At 35.3% G+C, this 26,737-nt stretch overlaps 1 protein-coding gene across 1 annotated transcript; it reads left to right on the top strand.

The window, feature by feature from the left end:
- Positions 1–2,519: 2,519 nt before the first annotated feature.
- Positions 2,520–16,662, top strand: LOC138305827 (angiopoietin-related protein 7-like). The gene is made up of 4 exons (XM_069246092.1): positions 2,520–2,561; positions 5,838–5,934; positions 9,724–9,888; positions 16,430–16,662. Exons 1-4 carry the CDS (start codon positions 2,535–2,537, stop codon positions 16,660–16,662), a joined length of 522 nt encoding a protein of 173 aa, XP_069102193.1. The 5' UTR covers positions 2,520–2,534.
- Positions 16,663–26,737: the final 10,075 nt, after the last annotated feature.

Genomic DNA, 26,737 nt, shown 5'->3' with positions numbered 1-26,737 from the left:
ATGTTAAATGCATTATATATGGTACAAAACATCACTATGTCGATGTTAAATGCATTAAATATGGTACAAAACATCACTATGTCGATGATATATGCATTATACATGGTGCAAAACATAACAATCGACAATAAATCAACCACAAAGTGTATAGCTCGGTATTACTTGATCCATATTTTGTAATGAAATATCTGTTTGGGATAATTCAGTCTTCATTTAATTGTTTTAAAAGAAAGCAATATGATATATACGAAATATATTAATTATGATGACAAAATAAATGATAGGACGAAGTATATAGAAAGATAAATATGAACAGCCATGGTCATTTAAGGTCGTGCCAGATTTGTTGGTGAAGGAAAGCCGTAGTCCCGGAGAAAATATTTGCCCCATATGGTTGTAATATGCCGGGGCATCTTCACCAATTATCCGATCATTGTAACGAAATCAATACATTAGACTCCGATAATACGAAAGTCGATAGTCCGGAAAAGACTTTCGGACAGAACTGTTTGAGAACAAATTATCGTATCGTTACAAATTGACTTAGAACACAAAATTTAGCTGTCTGGAAATTAAGTAATCCCGATGGTTTAAGCTGGAATCGAAGACGTCCGTATTATCGAGGGTTCACTGTACATCCCATCCTCGATACTCCAGGAGTTCCGATCTATCTCATAGTAAAAATGGAGGCAACAGAACAGAACAGATAATTTATTTCTTTGATGTACATCAAAAGAGTCGTATAACGCTACACTGTGATTGACTGTGTGGCTTTGAAGTTGAACGTCACTCTCTCTGTAGTCTTCAAGAGGAATATTTGCAGGCTTTTGATTGGTTATGATATTTTCCCCTGAGCTGCCTTTAGTTTTACTTTGAAATAGTTCAGGGATGGTGAGATCGAAAGTGATCGGAACCCCTGGAGTATCGGAGAAAAGGTCCTACACTTGTGAAAAAAACCATGAAAGTTTCCACCCCCACGCAATGCAATATACCCGTTATTCTTGAAGAAACTAGGACAATCATGTTTATATTGATTAACATTTCTGATTCCTTATCTTATTCTGTTAAAGCGATATTTGTATATTTTATTCATGAAAACAAAGAAAATAATTAGTTTAGGTCTTGCTTCACCAGTTTGCTCGCTATCCATTCCATTTGATCTTGTGTACTGTTTATATTCCAGGACGGAAAGACAAGTTTCCACAGAACCTAGCTGGGATGTTTTTATTAAACATTCTCTATTTCGTTCAATTTTACATACATGGACTTGGTGCATCCTCATTTAAACGTGTTTTGCATGTGAATATGGGATATGACGAACATGCTGCGATTGGTACGTTTGTCGATAAAACAAACCTTGGTGAGTGTGCCAAAATGTGTTCCTCCGGCTGCTTGTCATTCGCCTACACCCAAGACACTGAGGAATGTAAGACATTTTCAGAAAAGTTCTGTGCTACCGCTGTATCACCGATATCCTCAGCTACCATGTATTTTACAAAGATAAAAAGCAGTAAGTTCAAATCGGCTTTTTTTCATTATTTGAGAATTAACTTTAATGAATAGATTTTTTATGTTATGGAATATAAAACAAAACTCTGACTGTAGTCTAAATAAACACCGAACCGGTTTATGATGTGAGTGTTATTAGATTTTGAAAAAAAAAATCTTATAGTTCAATTTATTCAGATAATGTCTTCAATATTTAAAATTAATTTTGGGATTCTTTTGTCTCTGAAATCATAACGCCGTCATCTTAGCCAATCAGAAGCGACATTACAAAGGCGACGCATTTTATGCCCTTATGGCTGATAAAGTAAAGTTTTAAGGCATTGAAAATGCTCTTTACAAGCAAAATTGAATTATATCACACGACAGTGCACTTGATGTGGTATGTGAAATATACTGTTACTGAAATTATCAAAATTGTATATGTGCTATAAGGGGTTGAAATTTTGACGTGCAAGTTTTTCTCTAGTAATCAGTAGTTTAATGCATTCATATGGACAGACAAACATATGTATGGTGTCCTCTAAACATTAGTTACAATACATAATACATGGACTGTAAAATTCTTGTTTTTATGTTTGTTGTATGTTCTGGTGGAAACATGTTTGTAATGTTGAAATCACTAGAATTACCAATAACACTATAAATGTGAAAGAAAAAACAAAACCTTATACGGTCTGGCCGCATTTTGTTTTACTCAGAATTGTCTCCTATTCAAAACATTCAAAAGAAATAAAGATAAGGCATTGAAAAAAGAACAGTTATCTCTTTATGTCATATTTCGTGCCTTTGGCACGGAGCCATTTTACTCCTATATAGATTTTGCCTAACTTAAGCTATGATCTGCGCAATATTGCGACCATTAAGAAGAATTATTTTCACTCAAGAAATTGAAATTTGAAGTAATGTATGCTATATATTGACTATTTCTAGACCCCGCCGACTGCAGTGACCTGGATAAATGTGACCCTCCAGGTGTCTACCGAATCACTCCCTTAGCAGGAATCAGTTTTGACGCTTACTGTCACATGGACTCTCCTGGAGGACCCTGGACGGTGAGTTATCTCCCTTTTTGTCATGGATATTTGTCAATCTTAGCTGCCTAGTTTAGTTGACTTAAAAACTGTAAAAATTGATGCATTAAGTTTTTTTTTTAGTTTGATTTGATTTTATTAGTTTAACGTCCTATGACCAGCAAGAGTTATGTAAGGACGTACCAGCTTTGTTGGTGGAGATAAGTCGGAGTACTCTTAGAAAAACCACCGACCAGCGGTCAGTACCTAGCAACTGTCCCACATGGGATTCAAACTTGCGACTCAGTGGTGGAAGGTTTACGGTAATATGTCGATACATCTTAACTACTCGTCCACCACGACCCCATGTTGATTACAGATGACCTCAATTTATGTCGATAATTTTCTTGCTGAAAAAAAATGAGTTTTTGATTGAACAATTACGTGTGACTTTTTTATAAGTGTCATTCTTATATGTTTTTGATGTAATAACTGTGTGAGCACAAATTACGCCGAATATTCTAAAAGGTATGAGTTGACAAGTTATTTCTACCCACAAGGAAAACGTACTTTGTACTATGCAAATACAAATTATGCAATCTACATGTACTAGTCTGAAAAAAAATATTGAACTCATTAGTTGATTGGCCTAAGGATATCCACACCAAAGACGTCAAGTATATTTCAGCTTACCCTACAACCGGCTAAAATATTAAAAGTTTGACCAATCAGAAGCCGACATTTTATTGCCGTGTCAGCATATGTTATTGGAAGTAGAATTATTCATACTGATTTCTGCTTTCGACTAAACAGATACTATTAAAAATTTGTTACCGTGGTTATGAAGTATATGTATTAATATGACTGAAGGCAAGGCCTTAAAGGGCGCAGCCAGACGTTTCAGTAACATTTGATTATGCAATGTTAAAAAGTGCAATTTATGGAAATAACGGAGCCGAATTTTGTGTTTATTTTTTATTCATATATTCGCACTCTATCCTTTTCCCAAAACCCTCTGAGAAGGAAACCCTCATTTAGAGAAGAAATTTTATTTCCGTAACGAATATTCCGATTTAGGTCAGCTGATTATATTGAAAGGTGGTCTAAATCACTTGAACATTTGCAAATAAAGACCGATAGCACTGAGCCTTTGCCGGATGAATATTACGTTTGTCCGATCATAAGAGCGTTTGAACCGCTCGATTACATAATGAGCTTACTTCAAAGCATCAATTCCATGGTGATTACCCATAATTCCCCTCCCCATATGTATACAGAAATGGCGGCCGCAAACTGAAGCTGTCAGTTTGTAGGATTAGATTTTGAAGAATGTTTTTTTTCTTATATTTTCATGTATTTGTTACCTTAGAAGTGCTTCACACTTCGTGCGCTGCGCCCTTATGATAGTATTCGTCATTGTGAAAAATCTGCGTAGCGCTTAAAATTCGCGGGTTCAATATTTCACGGTTTCCTATATGGAGATTAAATTAATGTTTTTAGGTACGCTGGTGTTTGAAATTGTAAACCGTGAACATAAACCATTCTCGAAATGTAGCCGTTATCCAGTACACAGGCAATGTGCCTTCAGGTCCATTTGACCTGAAAAAAATCTTGACCTGAAAATGACATGAAATTCACCTGAAATTGAGGTCAATTTTACATGAAGATTGTTCAGGTCAATTTCACTTGAACTTTACCTGAAAGATTCTTCATGTGAAATTCAGGTCAATATCAGATGAATTTCATATAAATTTCAGGTCAATTTCAGGTTAAGGTTTTGACCTGAAATGACTTTTTATTGCTCTTTTCAAGTAAATGTTCCCTAAATAATTTCACCTGAAATTCACATAAATTTACCTGAAGATATTATGCCTGTATATGTACATGTAATTTTTCACTGAAATCAGAAAATATCTCAATTTGTTCCAATCAGATGCCTGAAAATAGTGACCATGCAGTTTGACGATTCGGAGAAATATATATTGCATGCACACATACTGACCGTGCAGAATCTTGATGCCGGGTTTCATTAAGTTCCATTCAATGCCAGATTTTTCTCTTGCTTGGATGAAATCAGTGGAGATGGAGATGTGTTTTATTCTAATACCCTATTTCATGGGTAAAACATATTATCCTTAAGATTGATTGTCAGTTATTTGATTAAAAATAGACAAGGACAATTTCGAAAAGAAATAAAACATATTGATCATGATCGTTAATCGAACTTTGGAAAATCAATGAGCAGTTCTTATCTAAATTACCTGGTAAATACATTTTATATTTGTATGATAACATTCTAGAATCGAGGAGATTATTTTTTCTGGTTATTGAAAAATAGTTATTTACTGTCGTTTAATCCACACCTTTGCGGCAGTATCACTCAGTAAGTCAGCGCAACAGGAAAATTATCCAGGTTCAAATTTTAGTGAGCTTTGTGGATATAGTGAAAAAGATTTCAGACAATTCGATTCTCCTGTTCCGCACGACTGATTCCTCGTTAGAGTATAGCTGGATGTTTTCGCGAGTGATTACTCGCCCCCCTCCAGTATATTACCTATTCAACGTTCGATCCTTATACATATAAATACTATATGTGTATTGATCTGCCAATCACATAGTCAATCATCGTTTGTAGTCATTTACAACTTTTTAATAATTCACAGAACCAGGCACTTAAACTTGGTCTCAGAAAGTACCGGTAATTAATCTTCGGTACAAGTCGTATAGATATTATACGCTCTGATGAAAAGCTCATATCGTAAAAAGTAGGAATAATTATTAAATTGTGTTATTAATTGATGACGTCTAAAAATAGAATACAGATTACCTCCGATTATCCTGACATCGATAGTCCAGAAAGTTCTCAGTCCGGATGAAAATGTTTGGGAACGGGTTACGGATGATATTGACTTAGAATACAAAATTCGACAGTCCGTAGATTTCATAATCCGGACGATATATGCTGGAATTGAATGTGTCCGGAATATCGAGGGAGCTTTTTATTCTGTTTAACGTTTACTGCATATCGAGACATAGTCACTTCCGATATTACCATAATTACTTATATGTATCTTTGTAGGAATTGTTTTTTGAGATTTTAAGAAAAAATTGAAACTTTTTGACCTAGGATAAGCTGAGCGCAAAATAATTGTCTTTGAACTGCGGATTGCAAGATATTTTATCCGAAAAAATAACATGATTTTTCAAATCCATTATCACGCGTGTTGGCCAAAGCGGGAATAAATGTGGGGGGGGGGGGGGGGGGGGGCGCTGCCAACCCTACATGCGTCTATATGGTTGTTATATATTATTTTCCAGGTCATACAAAACAGAGAAAATGGCCAGGAGAATTTTTACAGAGGATGGCAAGACTACAAAAACGGATTCGGGGATCTGAATGGAAATTTCTGGCTAGGTATTTTAAGTTTGTACTATCTAATCTATCATGACGCAAGCACTTCGCCACAATATTTTTCTACAGCAGGAATATCGGTCACATTTTATTCACCAAAACGTTATAAATTGTAACCATTTGCTGATGGTGGGTTAATAAGTCATCTTTCAAGATCAGAAAATTCAATAAAATTATATTGACGGCGTATCTACTTGAGTTGCATGAATGCGTAGATAACGAGTTCCTGTACAATGCTGCAATATTCAGTTTACGTAACTTTGGATGTGACCGTTACCCGCACAGTTCTTAGTGTGACCGCGTTATCACTTTCATAATTTCTAATTAAGCACCATCTATGTTTCTCCAATAGAAGATATAATGAAGGAAACGTTTTCTTTCAGCATACATACATTGTATATTACATATTAGTAAACGGGAAAGTTTTGTGATAGTAAACTTTGTTTGTATACAATTTAAAACGTTTTGGTTAATCATATGTGACCGATATCCATGCTGTCGAAAAATATTGTTTGCTTTATCTGAGCTAATTTGACGATATTAAATAGCTCCATAGAGTCTCTAACAATAGGAGATTTCAGAAAAGATGGCGTGACGTCACAGAAAGTTTACATCCGGGTCCTCAAAGGTACAAACACAGTATGGCGACTGATAAAGACAATAACAGATACGTACATCCCTGCTTCATAATCGATACTTTGTCAAAAGTTTACACTTTCATACTTGCAAATTCTGATTTTGAAATGGTTTCTTATTGTTTCACAGGTTACGGATGTTAACATTTTTATATTTTCATTTGTTTATTGCTAAATTTTAGTGTCGAAGCCACCTATCGAAGCGCTGCCGGGCCATCACACGTAGGCCTACCCGATTTTGTTCATACGTATAAATTCAGGTTGTGAAAAGGTGTATGATCTATTTCAATGTATAATGTTTCTGTTATACGTGAAAAACTGTTCACAATACGATATGATATAAACAAAACGTGAACCACCTGACCAGACTACGGCCGCTCGTGTATGGCTTCGTCGCTCGTAGATCACCGCAGGCCACAGCATTGTTGGGGAAATAAATCATATTTATAAATACCAACACTTTTATCTCAAAAAGTACTTGTTTAAGATATATATTCGTTATTTAATATGTACATGTTGTTTTAATGGAATACTCTTGTATCATAACAAAATTACGAATAGTAATTAAACTACTGTTTTACACGTACATTTGTACACGTATGGCTGCCGATCTCGTAAAATAATATGGTGAATTTCATGCTGCAGATTTCATTTTCAATATTTCATTTTAAACCGCTTTTATGCCATGGACTGCTATGTTAAGTCTCAAACTGAAGTGGTATTACTTTTAGATAAATGGAATACATATTAGGTAGACTTCATTTAAATTGATATAAATTACTGATCGTAGTACTGTAAATGCCGATACATTGAGCACGGCTTCGAGAATCCTAAATACTCAAAGTTTTAATTAAAAATATGATAAAAAGAACCTACAAACTGACTCATTTGTATGTTATAAACTAAATCCCAAAATCGATGACAAAAAAAAAATAACCAAAATACGTAATTTAATGACACTGAAAATGGACGAAATCGGGTTCTCGGCTGTACTGTAATGGCTGCCGTGGGCTTGGGGTAATCTACGAAAGCAAATGTTTAATTTTGCACTAATCACACATCGTAAAGTGTTTTATCAAGAAACACTTCGAAAACAGTGATTGCTTATAATTATATTTTGAGGGACTTTGAATTTGATTTGTAATTTCAAGTTGATATTTGCAATATATCTGTCAATGTTTATACGTAATGGCGACCGTGTGTTCTCGTAGCGGTAGAAAATGGAGTATAAACAGAGTAAAATATATGAATACTATATGTTTAAATTTGTATATTATTGTAAAATATTTTTATTTACACTTTTTGAAATGTAAATAACGCAATAGTTCTCGGATTGGCGTACTTTTTATTACAATAAAATGTAAACAAACATCACAAGCGGCTGTGTTCACACAATGTTTATGTGTACAGATATATAAGAGTTGTACCTTTGAGCGCCCGGATGTACCTTTGTGTGACGTCATCGCCATCTTTTCTGAAATCTCCTATACGCTGTCTTTGACGAACGATAGATTTAGAAGATGTGTTGCTTTTACGTCATAATTTCAGCAAATTTTCATCTTGAAGCAGGCGGTTTTTCATTGTTTTTGTGTGTTGTACATTGTCCCTATTGTTCATAGGGAACCAAAATACAAGTTGTGTGGGAAAAAACCCTTATTTGACCTATTTCAGTAGGTGCATTTCCCTTTGTTCTCAATAAAACATGGGGCAATCAAGTTGATACACATGTGTTAAATGAATTTCAGTTAATATTTGACAAAACACTGAAATTTCGGATGGGAACTTGAGGACTAAGGGAGAGGGCATTTATATAACGCCTCATGCTTTACAATTGAGGCGAGGTGCTTATAGGGGGAGGGGCGCTAATGAAGGACAATACGGTGTAATGATCGAGCCGTCATTCTTACAGTCTTTCAAAATCTTTCGTCGTTCTTCCCAAAGTAAATCACAATACATTTTTTATTAAACTCTTTTTACGCGGTCACCTGTTTTACGTGGCCACCTGTCCTACGCGGTCACCTGTCTTACGCGGTCAACTGTCTTACGTGGCCATCTTTCTTACGTGGCCACCATTCTACGCGGTTATCTGTCTTACGCGGTCACCTGTCTTACGCGGTCACCTGTCTTACGTGGCCACCTTTCTTACGCGGTCACCTGTCTTACGCGGTCAGCGACTCTGAAATAGTATCAAAACAATACCTGTTTCTGAAAATGAGGTCAAAGTTTGGAAATTGAATAAATCTTCTACTTTTTTACGATTGTAATTGAAACTCATATACGTATGCATATGACAAATGTTAAATATTGCAGACCTTTACTTAACATTACATAAAAGTAGTAAAGAATTTGAGAATATATATAAATGTGTGTCTTTCTATTAGTGGTATCATTAGACTGCAAGTATATGTATGAAGGAGCCTATTATTGTCAGACAGTCCGGAAAATTCGTTATCCGGAAGGTTTAGGCTGAGATCGAAGGTATCCGGATTATCGAAGGTTCAGTGTACATTCGACCAGTAGTTTAACTTGCATGGCTTCGCCTGACTCATATCGGGTATAGTCACTGAACTTGAGTGAAGACTGTTGAGATATTTTATAAATGAGACAATTGTAGCTATAGAAAACTACTCTGTGATGGTAGCCAAATCGCATAAAAAAATCAGGAATCTGAGTTACGGGACTTTAAAATCGTTAAAACAGACAATTTCTTGGTTTCCGTGCGATAACATTAATATTTAGTATCCGATTTTAACCAAATGTTGTATGTTGCTTGATATCAATGAGATCTTGGATGGGTTTGATACTGGTCAAAACCCGTCAATATTTGCAAGAGTTACGGGACTTGATAACTTCACATAGTTATTAACAATATTTTCAAATGTAAATAACTATTTTTGTGATGTTTAAACTGCTGTACAGGCGACGCATCCACTTCCGTGGAATTATTGTTTCTCAACGGGGTATGTAAGAAATTTTGTTTGCAAACTGTGTGAATCCGCGTTATTAATTTTTCAAACTACTTGATAAAATCAAATACATTTACATGTACTATTCCAGTGTTTGTCCAAGGGAATATTTTTCCAAATCAAAAAGCAAAGTAATATTCGTGCATTAGGCTATAATGACATAACTTAAAATTTGTTATTCAATTGTTTAGGCAACGACAAAATCCACCAACTCACTGCTTTCCCGGCTGTACTCAGAATTGAAATGACCACGTGGTTAAATGATATTGGACATGCGCAATACTCCACATTCAGCATTGGAAATGAGGCTAAAAACTACAAACTGACAGTATCTGGATACAGCGGTAACGTTTCTTGTAAGTATGACGTCATAAGACAATGGTATGAAGAGCACACTGACCATATTTTTATATCGACAATGGTGTTAAGTTGATAAAGGGCCTAGCTTATATTCTATCACAAAACAAACTTCTTAATGCTAACACGGGTTTTACATCATACCATACAGTGGACACCTGAAGATCAGAAAATCCTAATTTTAAATTTTCGTACTTTCTTTTAAAGCTAAAAAAGGCGACATTTTCAATGGTTTTGTTAGTGCAAGGGGCAATAACTCCGTAAATTATAGTCAAATTAAGCTGATTTTCAACTCATCAGAGATCGTTCCACTGTTAGTCTACATACAAATTTTCATTAAAGTTTGTTTTACATACCAGAAACCTTTCCAAAACAAAAATTAAAAGGTCCTTAAAACGAAAATATTAATCAATTACACCAGACGAGATTACAACACCAAAATGCAGACGATTTAGTTTTTTTCTTCAGTTTCAAAAGTTACTTACTTTATACCATTAGCGCCATAGAAAAGTTTGAGCTTCTTATTTTACTTCAAGATAAAAATATCAAAAATAATCAATTGCATCCCGAAAAAAATTCGCGCGGCACTATGTCCTATATGGAATGCATACTGATTGGCGCATGCACCGAAACGAAAAATAAATTATTAAAAATTACTTTTTTTATGTGTTAAAAGTAGTCTGGTAGACATAATATACCACGATTAAACACGGCACAATTATTGTTCAAATGATGAACGTCATTTATGCGGTGCATTGATTCAACTAATGCAGGGTAATTAGTTAATGGTTTATGTTGGAAGCATAACGGACAATACCGCGTTAAAAATGTAAAGAATTTTTTAACTTCATTTACCTGAATAGTAGCAAACGTTTTTTCGGTCCTCTATAGGTTCTGTGATCTCAAAACGGGGCGTGTAGTTTTCTCAAATGCGCGGTGTCACAGGTGACATTCACACAATAAAAGGTTTTTAAACCTGTCATTTTGGGTTTGTGCATTAAACAATTTTGAATCAAATTTGTTTGTTTGTTCAAATGTACGTCCTATTAACAGCTAGGGTCACGTAAGGACGGCCTCCCATGTATGCGGTGTAGCTACACATGTACGTGTATTTACGCAAACATGTGTACATTGTTCATATATACGTGTACATGTAGAACTTAAAACATCCCGAAACTATTCAAAACTAAATGAAAAAAGACCTTCGAAACGGCCCGTGTGTATATAAGATTGAGCCCAGGACAGAATTTTAACCCGGCCGCTGATTGGCTGGCTTATTATGAATTTCAAAATTAAAAAGTTTTCTGACAGGTAATTATTCCTTGATAACCGTGATATAAATTTGGAAATTCAGATAATGAGATTTAGGTTCAAAATATCAATTTTGATAATGAATAGGTAAAAGGCACATTAGAATTTCAGGTTTTTTTAAAGTGCAAAAAATTACTCCTTTTCGTAATGGAGATCCATTGGACCAATGCGAATAACTCGTACAGTTAGAGTTTTAGTATTAGATACGGATTATCTGTCCCTTTGGCCACATGCCACATCAATGTAATCACAAACTCAAAATCGCTGAAAGTTCTATACCTCCGCCATTTTGAATCATATGACATTGAAATTGGTCATTTTATGTGTCTGAAAGCATGATCTTTCACATCCAATTGAAAACATTTCACCTTTGAATTTTCATGAATTACGCTAAAATTTACGTTAAAAAATGAACGAAACGCCATATTCGGAGGTCTATATTTCCGCCATTTTCAAATTCATGTCTTTGAAATTTTAAAAACCTGTACAGACAATAGGCTAAAGCTTACATTTACAAAAAATTCAACACTCAACATGAGATGATAAAGGCCCTACGAGCTCACAAATAACGGAAAAAAAATAAGAAAATGAAACAAATTGCCATATTTGGAGAGCTATATTTCCGCCATTTTTCTATATAACCCCTTAAAATTAAATAACTTTTGAAGACAAAAGTTAATACAACACAGGTATGAAAAAATCAACACTGTACATACAGGTTTAAAGGCGCTGAAAAACGTCTCGTGCAAGGACAAATATAAACTAAAAATTCGATTTTCGATGTCCTATATCTCCGCCATTTTGAATCTTATGACCTTGAACTTGGTCATTTTATGTGTCTGAAAGCATGATCTTTCACATCCAATTCAAAACATTTCTCTTTGAATTTTCATGAATTACGCTAAAATTTACGTTAAAAAATGAACGAAACGACATATTCGGAGGGGAACTATATTTCCAGCCATTTTCAAATTCATGTCATTGAAATTAAAAACCTGTACAGACAATAGGCTAAAGCTAACGTTAACAAAAAGAAACAATCACCCTAACATGAGACGATATAGGCCCTACGAGCTCACAAATAACGGACAAAAATAAGAAAATGAAACAAATTGCCATATTTGGAGAGCTATATTTCCGCCATTTTTCTATATAACCCCTTAAAAATAAATAACTTTTGAAGACAAAAGTTCATACAACATAGGTATGAAAAATCAACACTGTACATACAGGTTTAAAGGCGCTGAAACGTCTCGGGCAAGGACAAATATAAACTAAAATTTCGATTTTCGATGTCCTATATCTCCGCCATTTTGAATCTTATGACCTTGAACTTGGTCATTCTATGTGTCTGAAAGCACGCTCTTTCACATCCAATTCAAAACGTTTCTCTTTGAATTTTCATGAATGACGCTAAAATTTACGTTAAAAAATGAACGAAACGCCATATTAGGAGGGCTATATTTCCGCCATTTTCATATTCATGTCTTTGAAATTAAAAACCTGTACAGACAATAGGCTAAAGCTTACATTTACAAAAAATCAACACTCTACATGAGATGATAAAGGCCCTACGAGCTCACAAATAACGGACAAAAATAAGAAAAAGAAACAAATTGCCATATTTGGAGAGCTATATTTCCGCCATTTTTCTATATAACCCCTTAAAAATAAATAACTTTTGAAGACAAAAGTTAATACAACATAGGTATGAAAAATCAACACTGTACATACAGGTTTAAAGGCGCTGAAACGTCTCGGGAAGGGACAAATATAAACTAAAATTTCGATTTTCGATGTCCTATATCTCCGCCATTTTGAAACATATGACCTTGAAATTGGTCTTTTTATTTGCCTGAGAGCATGTTCTTTCACATCCAATTCAAAACATTTCACCTTTGAATTTTCATGAATTACGCTAAAATTAACGTTAAAAAATGAACGAAACGCCATATTCGGAGGTCTATATTTCCGCCATTTTCAAATTCATGTCTTTGAAATTAAAAACCTGTACAGACAATAGGCTAAAGCTTACATTTACAAAAATTCAACACTCTACATGAGATGATAAAGGCCCTACGAGCTCACAAATAACGGACAAAAATAAGAAAATGAAACAAATTGCCATATTTGGAGAGCTATATTTCCGCCATTTTTCTATATAACCCCTTAAAAATAAATAACTTTTGAAGACAAAAGTTCATACAACATAGGTATGAAAAATCAACACTGTACATACAGGTTTAAAGGCGCTGAAACGTCTCGGGCAAGGACAAATATAAACTAAAAATTTGATTTTTGATGTCCTATATCTCCGCCATTTTTGATCATATGACCTTGAAATTGGTCATTTTATGTTCCTGAGAGCATGATCTGTCATATGCGCTATTCAAAACTTTTCTGTGACAAATTTCGTTTTTGACCTTTGTTTGACCCCTTAGCGAACTCTTGACCTTGACATAATCTCTGATAACATGGCATGGGAAAAGCACGCGCAATGTCAAGATCTGTCTGCATTAACTAATCGTGAATCATGTACAGCGTACGGTAATGAAGTAATGAGCGTTTAAACTTCGTTCCAAAAAATTTGTTTTTTACGTCTGTGACCTTGAACCTTGAAACCTTATCGTACAAAATCGAACTTACGTTTCAAGCACTCATGTACATACATATAAATTTGAGCGTCGTACCTTGTTCCGTTCGTGAGAAAAAAAGTGTTAAGAAGGTTTTCGTGGAAATAATAAAAAATAAGAATAAGAAAAAACAGAACAATAACAATAGGGATTTTCCATCCTTAATGGAAAGCCCTAAAAATTTCAACACTCTACATGAGATGATAAAGGCCCTACGAGCTCACAATTAACGCACAAAAATAAGAAAAAGAAACAAATTGCAATATTTGGAGAGCTATATTTCCGCCATTTTTCTATAAACCCCTTAAAAATAAATAACTTGTGAAGACAAAAAGTTCATACAACATAGGTATGAAAAATCAACACTGTACATACAGGTTTAAAGGCGCTGAAACGTCTCGTGCAAGGACAAATATAAACTAAAATTTCGATTTTTGATGTCCTATATCTCCGCCATTTTTGATCATATGACCTTGAAATAGGTCCCATTTTCTATGTTCCTGAAACAAAATGGTCTTTCATATGCGCACTTCAGAACATTTCTACGGTAAAGTTCATATTTTGACCTTTGTTTGACCTCATTTATTTGACCCTCTAGCGAACTCATGACCTAGACATAATCTCTGATAACATGTAATGAGAAAAAAACTTTCAATATCGCGATCTACCTGAATAACTAAACATGGACGATGTACAGCGTATAGTTATGAAGTTATGAGCATTTAAACTTCGTTCGAAAAAAGTAGTTTTTTATGTCTGGTGACCTTGACCTTAGACCTTTATCGTACAAAAATCGAACGTACGTTTTCAAGCACTCATGTACCTACATAACATGTCCAAATTTGAACGTCGTACCTTTGTTGCCGTTCTTGAGAAAAAGTTGTTAAGAAGGTTTCGTGGAAATAATAAGAAGTAATAAGAAAAAACAGAACAATAACAATAGGGATTTCATCTGAATGGAAATCCCTAATCATTGCATCCCGAAAAAAATCCGCGGCACTATGTCCTATATGGAATGCTAGTGTAACTGATTGCGCATGCACCGAAAGCAAAATAAATTATTTAAAATAACTTTTTGTGTTAATTAGACATATATATACACGATTAAACACCAATTAATGTTCAAATGATGAAACGTCATTTATGCGGTGCATTTGATAGTCAACTAATGCGCGGTAATTAGGACGACGGTTGGAAGCATAACGCGACCCGCGTTATGAGAAAATTAAAGATTTTTTTTATTTATTTGAATAAATTTTTTCGGAAATGGTGATGATAAATGATATTATTAAACGGGTTAAGCTAATCAACTCTACAAAATTATAAATTTCGTTTTACAACCCATTTTAGAGAATCAAAAGCTGTTACGTAAAGGTAGTGAGCATTTAAAGTGCATGATTCAAGATATTGTACGAATAAATTGTTTAGAGGGGTCCTATATATTGATTTATTTTATGTTCTAAGAGCTAGTTAAAACAGGGATTTGAGAATTGTGTTACAGATTATATCATTTTGGACCCACTAGAGTGCCCTTACCCTATTTTAGAGGAGGGCCGTTTTAAGGGTCTAGATGAAAATTAGTAAAAACTCATACTCTACTAAATCATGCTCTACGTAGTAACTATGTAGTGCTATGTAGAGTATTATTTTTTACGCGACTTTTGATCTGTGTCTGAAAAAGGTCTTAGGGCACGGCTGGGGTGATGCTTGATTATATAATCTGTAAACTAATTCTCAGTGTCCCTGTGAATCTACTTAAAGGGCCACTACCTTTCCGAAATGGCTTTTTAATTTTCTAAATGGGATTATTAATACGAGATCGATATTTTTGTAGAATCACAAATGTTATTAATCTTATTCTGTAATACTACATTATTATGGGCGTTCTGAAACAATTTGCTTAAACAATCCCGCCCGTCGTCCTATAATACCGCGGCGGGTATTGACTATCAATCTGCGCAGACGGCAAAATATCGCTGAATATGACTCTCTACTGTTATTCATATTATTTCGATTAGAAATTTTGCATTTGTTTTGTGTTGTTAGCTACGGCATCATCTTATTTTCTGACTGCTAATAATATGTTTTACTGTGGAACAGTAATGTTGGCCCCTAAAGTAACTTGCGTTTTCGGGAAGCACACGATCGATAGCAACAACACTTAACATAATAATGAATAACATATCCTAGTAGGCCGCTGAAACCTGCCTATATTATTAGTTATTTTTATTTTTTTTGCCTAAATCTATATATTAGGCAAACAAAAATAATAAAAAAGCCTAATAACTAAAGGCAGGTTTAGCGGACTTCCATCCTCGATACTCCAGGGGTCAAACCCTGTCTTGACAAATTGAAAGCTCTGCGCATGACCACAAATCGGTAAGTGGTATGACGGTACAACAAAAGAAAAATAATAGTAATAACAGTATACTGTATTTGACTGAGTGGCTTTCAAGATTCAAACAGTTTCGTCCTTGTCAAGATTCTGGAGGCAGCAATTTGATTTGGACATTTCCAAAGGTCACCTAAACGTGAACCCTAAATGAGAGAATTGTCATAATTGACATTGTTACCTAATCAATGTTTCATCTTTTAGCTGATGCTATGGCCAACCATAATGGAATGAAGTTTTCCACCTTTGACCGCGATAACGACCTGTATATCCGCTCCTGTTCTGAGGACTTCAACGGCGCATGTGGTACAAGTTTTGTTTATGGCGCTAACCTGAACGGGCGTTGTACACGTCAGAACCTGGCAATCTTCAAAGCATGGTGTGGTGCCGCTTCTACAACCACACTTACTATACAGGGCTACGACAGACACGTATGATGGTGAAACGTCAAGGGAGGTAAATTCTGTAATATACAAAGAGAGAATTCAGGGCTCCGACAGACAAGGATGATGGTGAAACGTCAATTAGAGGTAACTCTGTAAAATGTAAAGAGGGAATACAGGGCTCCGACAGACACGGATGATGGTGAAACGTCAAGGTGAGGTAAATGCTGTAATATACAAAGAGAGAATTCAGGGCTCCGACAGACACGGATGATGGTGAAATGTTTCCATTCATAAACAAGATCATTCTGACAAGTACAGTTAACCCTCGATAATCCGGATATCTTTGATCCCAGCCTTAACCGTCCGGATTACGATTTTTTTTTCGGACTGCTGAATTCCGTGTTCTTTAGTCAATATGTAACGTTACCGCAATTCGTTCCGTAACATTTCCGTCCGGACTGAGAATTTTCAAGATTTTCGGCGTCCGGATTATAGTAGGCAATTTTCCACGAGCATAATATTTTCGAGAAAACGAAAATTTAAAAACCACTAAAATCAGATTTTTTCGTTTTTAGATCCAATTAAATTTTTAAATAACGTGTTTATGTGGTATCACATAGAACCAAACAAGGTGTTTTTTTAATTGAAAAAAGGTAAAGTTTTTCTAAAGACATGATAAATTGACGATGTAAAATTAATTGAAATGAATGAAAACAACTTTGCTTGGATTAAAAGAAATGTTTCTTTAAAAATTATCTAGATTTTGTAATGAATTAGAAAGCTAGTTAAAGTAAAGACAATTTAGGAAAGAAGAGCTACTGTTCTGTAGAATGATTTGGGCAACTCAAAGATGTTTTCCTGGTTAGAAATAGGATAACCTAATATCATCATCATCATCATCATCATCATAATCATCATCATCATCATTTTCATCATCATCATCATCATCTTCATCATCATCATCATCTTCATCATCATCATCATCATCAACAACAACATCGTCATCATCATCATCAACAACATCATCATCGTCATCATCATCATCGTCATCATCATCATCAACAACATCATCATCATCATCATCATCACCAAAATCAGTAGGTCTAAAAATTATCAAAGTACTCCGAGAATTAGTTGATTATGTATATTTAGACCCATTAGTGTGTCCATATACCAGTTATAGATGCATAGGGGGTCGAGATCAAAAATCATTTAATTCCAGAGTCTTAATAAGAAAAAGACAAAAAATAAACGAGCCTTCAAAACTTTATTTAAGCTCTTTACAAAATACATTATAAATAGAATGCCATTATAATGTACCACCCACATGTGTGTAGAGAATATGCCATTATATCATTTGTCCACCCACATGTGTAGAGAATATCATTATATGTGTCACCCACATGTGTAGAGAATACCCACTTGTCTGTATTTCATAATGTGTGTTGGTCAAATATACACCCACATGTGTAGAGAAATATCATTGTATTGTACCACCCACATGTGTAGAGAGAATACACTTTACATGTAGTCACCCACATGTGCTCTATAATATCATTGTACCCACAATGTGTCACCACTACCCACATATGTACCACTCACATGTTGTAGAGAATACCATTGTAATGTGTCACCCACATGTGTAGAATTGAATGAATACCATTCTATGTGTCACCCACATGTGTAAAGAATACCATTGATGTGGTCACCCACATGTGTAGAGAATATCATTGTATGTGTCACCCACATGTGTAGAGAATATTGTTATGTTTGTCACCCACATGTGTAGAGAATATGTGTCACCACACAACATGTGTATTGTATGTGCCACGCCACATGTGTAGAGAATACCATATGTACCACCCACATGTCGTAGTATCAATTGTAATGTTCCACCCACCCATGTGTAGAGAATATCATTATAATGTGTCCACCCCACATGTGTAGAGAAATACCATTGTATGTACCAACCCACATCGTGTTAGGCAGAATACATTCATTGTATGTACCACCCACATGTGTAGAGAATATCATTGTATGTGCCACCCACATGTGTAGAGAATACCATTATATGTGCCACCCACATGTGTAGAGAATACCATTATATGTGCCACCCACATGTGTAGAGAATACCATTATATGTGCCACCCACATGTGTAGAGAATACCATTGTATGTGTCACCCACATGTGTAGAGAATATATAATATGTATGTACCATGTGTAGAGAATATCATTATATGACCCACCCACATTGTGTAGAGAATAGTATGAATACCCACATGTGTATAACCATTATATGTACCACCCACATGATGTAGAGAATATCATTGTATGTGCCACCCACATGTGTAGAGAATACCATTATATGTGCCCACCCACATGTGTAGAGAATATCTTATATGTGCCACCCACCATGTGTAGAGAAAACCATTGTAGAGAAACCATTATGTACCATTGTAAGAATACCACCCACATGTGTAGAGATCATTATACCATTGTAGAGAATATGTCACCCACCCACATGTGTACCCAGAAAATATCATTGTATGTGTCACACCCCACATGTGTAGAGAATACCATTGTATGTGGTCCACCCACATGCTGTACCCACATGTGTAGAGAATAAACATGTGTAGAGAGATATCCACCCCCCACATTGTAGTAAATACCATTGTATGTACACACAATGTACATGTCCACAAGTGAAAAATATCATTGTATGTTCCACCCACATGTGTTAGAGAATACCATTATGTATGTGCATTATTAATGTAACCACCCACATGTGTAGAGAATATCATTGTATGTACCACCCCAATCCATTATGTGTAGAGAATACCATTATATGTGTAGAGAATACCACCCCACATGTGTAGAGAATACCATTATATGCCATCCACATGTGTAGAGAATTACCATTAATATGTGTCACTCACATGTGTAGAGAATACCATTGTATGTGCCACCCATGTGTAGAGGAAAATCATTGTATGTACCATCACATGTGTAGAGATACCATATATGTACCAGCCACATTGTAGAGAATATCATTGTGTCACCCACATGTGTAGAGAATAATATATGTTGCCATTGTTAGAAATATCATGTATGTGCCCCACATGTGTAGAGAATATCATTATATGTGTCCACCCACATGTGTATAGTATCATAGAGTAAGTACCCAACCCACATAGAGAATATCATTATATGTGCCACCCACATGTGTAGAGAATTTACATTATTGTACTCGCCAGCCACATGTGATAGAGAATAACATGTGAATATCACCCCCACATGTGTAGAGAATACCATTATATGTGCCACCCACATGTGTAGAGAATATCCATTATATGTGTGTAAAGAAACCACCCCACATGTGTAGAGAATATCATTGTGCCATATGTGCCACCCACATGTTTTGTAGAGAATACCATTATATGTGTCACCCACCACATGTGTAGAGAATATCATTATATGTGTCACCCACATGTGTAGAGAAAATAATACCATTAGAGCAATATTCAATATTATTTGTCACCCACATGTGTAGAGAATACCATTTGTATGTGCCACCCACATGTGTAGAGAATGGTAAGAGAATACCCATGTGTAGAATATATATGTGGACACACACATGTGTACCAATAAATGTGTCCCCACATGTGTAGAGAATATCATTATATGTGTCCACCCACTAAGTGTATAGAATATCATTATAAGTGTCACCCACATGGGTAGATAGAATACCATTTATATGTGCCACCCATGTGTAGAGAATATCATTTGTATGTAGAGCATACCACCACACATGTGTAGAAAATACCGATCATTGTATGTACCACCCACATGTGTAGAGAATAACGATTGATTGCATAAACTGAGTCACCCTGTGTATGAGAATATCCACCCACATGCACATGTGTAAGAGAATATCCATTGTATATGTTCCCACCCACACATGTGGTAGAGAAGACCATTGTATGTACCACCCACTGATGTGTATGAAAATTATATTGTATGTACCACCCATAATGTGTAGAGAAATATCATTGTATGTTTCTCATCCCACATGTGTAGAGAATACTCATTGTATGTATCCATCCGACCCACATGTGGTAGAGAATATCATTATCATGTGCCCACCCACATGTGTAAGAGAATACATTATAAGTGTCACGCCACATGTGTAGAGAATATCATTGTATGTGTCACCCACAATGTGTAGAGAATATCATTGTAATGTACCACCCACATGTGTAGAGATATACCATTATATGTACCACCCCACATGTGTAGAGAATACCATTATATGTGCCACCAACCACATGTGTGTAGAGAATACCAATTTGTTATATGTGCCACCCACATGTGTAGAGAATACCATTATATGTGCCACCCACATGTGTAGAGAATACCATTATATGTGCCACCCACATGTGTAGAGAATACCATTATATGTGCCACCCACATGTGTAGAGAATACCATTATATGTGCCACCCACATGTGTAGAGAATACCATTATATGTGCCACCCACATGTGTAGAGAATACCATTATATGTACCACCCACATGTGTAGAAGAATACCATTGTATGTACCACCCACATGTGTAGAGAATACCATTGTATGTACCACCCACATGTGTAGAGAATACCATTGTAATGTACCACCCACATGTGTAGAGAATATCATTGTATTGACCACCCACATGTTAGAGAATATCATTGTATGTTCCACCCACATGTGTAGTGGGGGAGAATACCATTATATGTACCACCCACATGTGTAGAGAATATCATTGTATGTACCACCTCCACATGTGTAGAAAATATCCCATCCCATTGTATGTACCACCCACATGTTGTAGAGAATATCATTATATGTAGCCATCCACATGTGTAGAGAATACCATTGTATGTGTCACTCACATGTGTAGAGAATTTATTTTACAAAGACCTCATTGTATGTGCCAATATAATGTTTGTGCCCACAACATGTGTAGAGAAAACCATTGTATGTACCATCCACATGTGTAGAGATACCATTATATGTACCAGCCACATGTGTAGAGAATATCATTGTATGTGCCCATCCACATGTGTAGAGCATACCATTATATGTACCAGCCACATGTGTAGTAGAGAAATACCATTATATGTACCAGCCACATGTGTAGAGAATATCATTGTATATGTGCCACCATCCACATGTGTAGAGATACCATTATATGTACCACCCACATGTGTAGAGAATACCATTATATGTGCCATCCACATGTGTAGAGAATACCATTATATACCATCCACATGTGTAGAGATACCATTATATGTACCAGCCCACTGTGTAGAGAAATCATTGTATGTTGCCATCCACATGTGTAGAGAATACCATGTGTATGTGTATGTTGCCATCCACATGTGTAGAGAATACCATTATATGTACCACCAACATGTGTAGAAAATACCATTATATGTGCCATCCACATGTGTAGAGAATACCATTATATGTACCAACACACAATGTGTAGAGAATACCATTGTATGTACCACCCACATGTGTAGAGAATACCATTATATGTGTCATCCACATGTGTAGAGAGAATTATACTGTACCAATACCACATGTAAGAGAATATCATTATATGTGTCATCCACATGTGTAGAGAATACCATTATATGTGTCATCCACATGTGTAGAGAATACCATTATATGTACCATCCACATGTGTAGAGAATATCATTGTATGTGCCATCCACATGTGTAGAGAATACCATTATATGTACCATCCACATGTGTAGAGAATATCATTGTATGTGTCACCCACATGTGTAGAGAATATCATTGTATGTGCCACCCACATGTGTAGAGAATACCATTATATGTACCACCCACATGTGTAGAGAATACCATTATATGTGTCATCCACATGTGTAGAGAATATCATTATATGTGTCACCCACATGTGTAGAGAATACCATTGTATGTACCACCCACATGTGTAGAGAATACCATTGTATGTGTCACCCACATGTGTAGAGAATATCATTATATGTGCCACCCACATGTGTAGAGAATACCATTATATGTGTCACCCACATGTGTAGAGAATACCATTATATGTACCACCCACATGTGTAGAGAATATCATTATATGTGTCACCCACATGTGTAGAGAATACCATTGTATGTACCACCCACATGTGTAGAAAATATCATTGTATGTACCACCCACATGTGTAGAGAATATCATTATATGTACCACTCACATGTGTAGAGAATACTATAATATGTGCCACCCTGCTATAGCCAGATCTTAGGACCAGTTTTATATGGAAGCATTGTATGTATGGAGAAAGCCACCTATCGCACGAAATGTGACGAACTTTTAGAAAAGTTGAAAGTTTTAGATTGTGATAGAATTTTAAGTGTCGACTGTATTGGATGGTGCAAAGTTTCGTTTTAATTATAATGTATAAAAAACATGTTCAAACGATTGTAAATAACATATACACCATTGGTGTTGTATCCTTTCTCTATATCTGTCTATCTCTTTCTTCTCTCTTATCTTTTCCTCTTTAACAAAAATGAATATGATATAATATTTAAAATATAAAGCCATCTGGTGATGTAAATATTATATGTATAGTCAATTTTAATGGAGAGGGCGTTTGTAAATTATATTTAACTTGTGCTCAATTCTGTTGCAATTAAAGGAATGAAAATATGATTAAACTAAAAATAATAACACATATTTTCTTTCTTTGGTAAAAAACGGGAACTTTAACAAACAATAAATCCATCACCTATATCATTGGTATCACAATAAGGGCAAACTCTATTTTGATAATCATATTAATCTATTATCAGATTCCACGGTGAATTTATGGTTACTTTACAAAATAATCTGCCCCACCTAGCTTAAAGATCACGTTTCTAGTGAGTCGTGGAAAAAAAAACCGGGTACTACTGATGGAAGGAGCGATACTTTTCATTTCAAAATCATTTTAAACTAATATATAAAGTGTTGATGTCGATAGTACCCGCATTTCAACAAAAATGACACCAAAATTGTATTTTGTAAATCTTTTAAATCACTTTAAATTTACTTGTTTCTGATGAAAATAAACAGTTGCGATAAAGCAAAAGTGATTTCATAACTGATAAAAGTTTTTTTTTATTTTGTAAAAAGTCTTTAAAGGTGGTCCAGCGCCAGCGAATTATGTTTTTCTCTATGAAAAACCGGAACAGTCGAATTGGTATTCTTCTTCAGTTAAAAAGTTACTTACTTTACATCATTACCACCATTGAAAAGTTTGAGATTCTTATTTTTTTTTCAAGATAAAGTTATTAAAAAGAACTAATTGCGTCCCGAAAAAAAATCCATGGCACTGTGCCCTATAAGGAATTAAGTACTGATTCCCATGCAACAAAACAAAAATTATATGCATTTTTGTGGGACACTTATAAACACGATTATAAATCAGTTATTGTTTAAATGATGAGTATAGTTCACGCTTTGTTGACAGTGGGGCATCTTTAAAGTAATATTTAGCACAAAAATATATTGAAAATGATACATGCATTAACGAAAATGTATGTATATACACTGTATGTATGTAACAAGTGTTGGTCAATGTCAATATGATATATATGTATATAACTTTTCTATTGCTGTTGTGAAGTTTACAATAAAGCTGCATAACGTAGTGGCAAATATATTGGGTTTTTTTTATTTGATCTGATTGAAATATTTTTTTGTATAGATCCTCGAAAGATAATCCGATTACCGAAATGTCTTATTCCAAAAATGTTTATGAAAATAAAAAACACAACAGCCGTTTTTAGAAAGCGGACACAAAAGCTTGACAGACAGACAAATAGAAAAGACAGACAGACGGATATACATACAGATAGAAAGACAGACAGACGGATATACAACCAGATAGAAAGACAGACAGACGGATATACATACAGATAGAAAGACAGATAGACGGATATACATACAGATAGATAGACAGACGGATATACATACAGATAGACAGACAGACGGATATACATACAAATAGAAAGACAGACAGACGGATATACATACAGATAGAAAGACAGACAGACGGATATACATACAGATAGAAAGACAGACAGACGGATATACATACAGATAGAAAGACAGACAGACGGATATACATACAGATAGACAGACGGATATACATATTGATAGAAAGACAGACAGACGGATATACATACAGATAGAAAGACAGACAGACGGATATACATACAGATAGAAAGACAGACAGACGGATATACATACAGATAGAAAGACAGACAGACGGATATACATACAGATTGAAAGACAGACAGATGGATATACATACAGATAGACAGACGGATATACATATAGATAGAAAGACAGACAGACGGATATACATACAGATAGAAAGACAAACAGACGGATATACATACAGATAGACAGACGGATATACATATAGATAGAAAGACAGACAGACGGATATACATACAGATAGAAAGACAAACAGACGGATATACATACAGATAGACAGACGGATATACATATAGATAGAAAGACAGACAGACGGATATACATACAGATAGAAAGACAAACAGACGGATATACATACAGATAGACAGACGGATATACATATAGATAGAAAGACAGACAGACGGATATACATACAGATAGAAAGACAAGACAGACAGACGGATATACATACAGATAGAAAGACAGACAGATATATACATACAGACAGACAGACGGATATACATACAGATAGAAAGACAGACAGACGGATATACATACAGATAGAAAGACAGACAGACGGATATACATACAGATAGAAAGACAGACAGACGGATATACATACAGATAGAAAGACAGACAGACGGATATACATATAGATAGAAAGACAGACAACGGATAGTCAGACAGATGGGCAGACAACCCGACGGATAGACCGATACATGTAGAAAGGCAAACCGATGTACAGATAAACAGAAAGAAAGACAGACATATGGATGGACAGACAGACAGACAGACGGACAAAACCAAAATAAATTGTTTCAAGAAGGTAATGACAAGATCCCGAATTAAGTCATAATGTATGTATTTGGGACAAATATGTATGATTCTATGGTGGCATATTTCTGTCATCGAGTTGCCGACTTACGACTTAATGATGTCGACATAATTAAGACATTATGACGACATCATATAGGAAGTTGTCGACATCAACAGATGAATATGTCGACTTATCACATGTACCTGCCCATATAATGATTCCAAGATAATTATGTAGAAAGTCGGTATCTCGGCGATTAATCGTGTGTATGCTCGGGTGTGACACCGACTTGTCAGGTATTGATGTCGACATCTAGTCGACATCTGGTCTTGAAAGTGGAAATCAAAGGCCACCCTTTCATAGAGCACTGTGTATATGCAGCAAGACACCATACAGCAGAGATCGACGTTGATTTTGTTAATTCAGGTTTTTATTTATTTGATTTCAAAATTAAAAAATGTGATCCTGCACATCCCGGCCATGCAGCTGCAGCTGCGTGTTCGTAGCTGTTAGTCCGAGCTGAGGAAGTTAGGAGTGCACAAGGACTCTACTTTGTACAACGAATTTCCATCCTCTTGGCCATAACCATTTATAATTCGTTTAAAAGCTGTGTGTGTGTTTTGTGGATATTTACATCCCTGGATACACTTATATAAAGGCACAACAATTTTTGTTACGGTCTTAATGGCCAGATTCAACCTTTGGGCTAAAAATCCTCCCGGGACGCGGTTTTAGCTCCAAATTCGGGATATATTTACATCTAATTTTTGTAGTAAAACCGTAGTAAAAAAGTCACGTGCTTATACCTCATTCATGCCATTGGCCGGAATATACGATTGTATTATGGGTAACTAGTGATCACGTGATTGTGTGTTTACTTCCAAATATAGTGATAGTTTGCTTGCCATTTCTTCGGGAAAATTGATTTATTTGAAAATATTTAGACTCCAAAATGTTATTAATATTGCATGCATATCGTTTTGACTTGCACATAAGTACTGTTTTAGTATAAATAATGAACTAAAATGAGCTATAAAACTGCCATTTCCAC

The sequence above is a fragment of the Argopecten irradians genome, chromosome 13 (genome assembly GCF_041381155.1).
Source record: "Argopecten irradians isolate NY chromosome 13, Ai_NY, whole genome shotgun sequence".
NCBI classification, from domain to species: Eukaryota; Metazoa; Mollusca; class Bivalvia; order Pectinida; family Pectinidae; genus Argopecten; species Argopecten irradians.
The sequence above is the reverse complement of the archived record's forward strand: the minus strand, read 5'-3'. Positions and strand labels throughout refer to the sequence as shown.

Excerpts from the sequence above, each read along its gene's own strand:
- LOC138305827 (XM_069246092.1), top strand. The coding sequence starts at position 2,535 with ATGGACTCTCCTGGAGGACCCTGGACG. Across the intron at positions 2,562-5,837 it reads CTCCTGGAGGACCCTGGACG|GTCATACAAAACAGAGAAAA; the intron begins GTGAGTTATCTC and ends ATTATTTTCCAG. Across the intron at positions 5,935-9,723 it reads GAATGGAAATTTCTGGCTAG|GCAACGACAAAATCCACCAA; the intron begins GTATTTTAAGTT and ends TCAATTGTTTAG.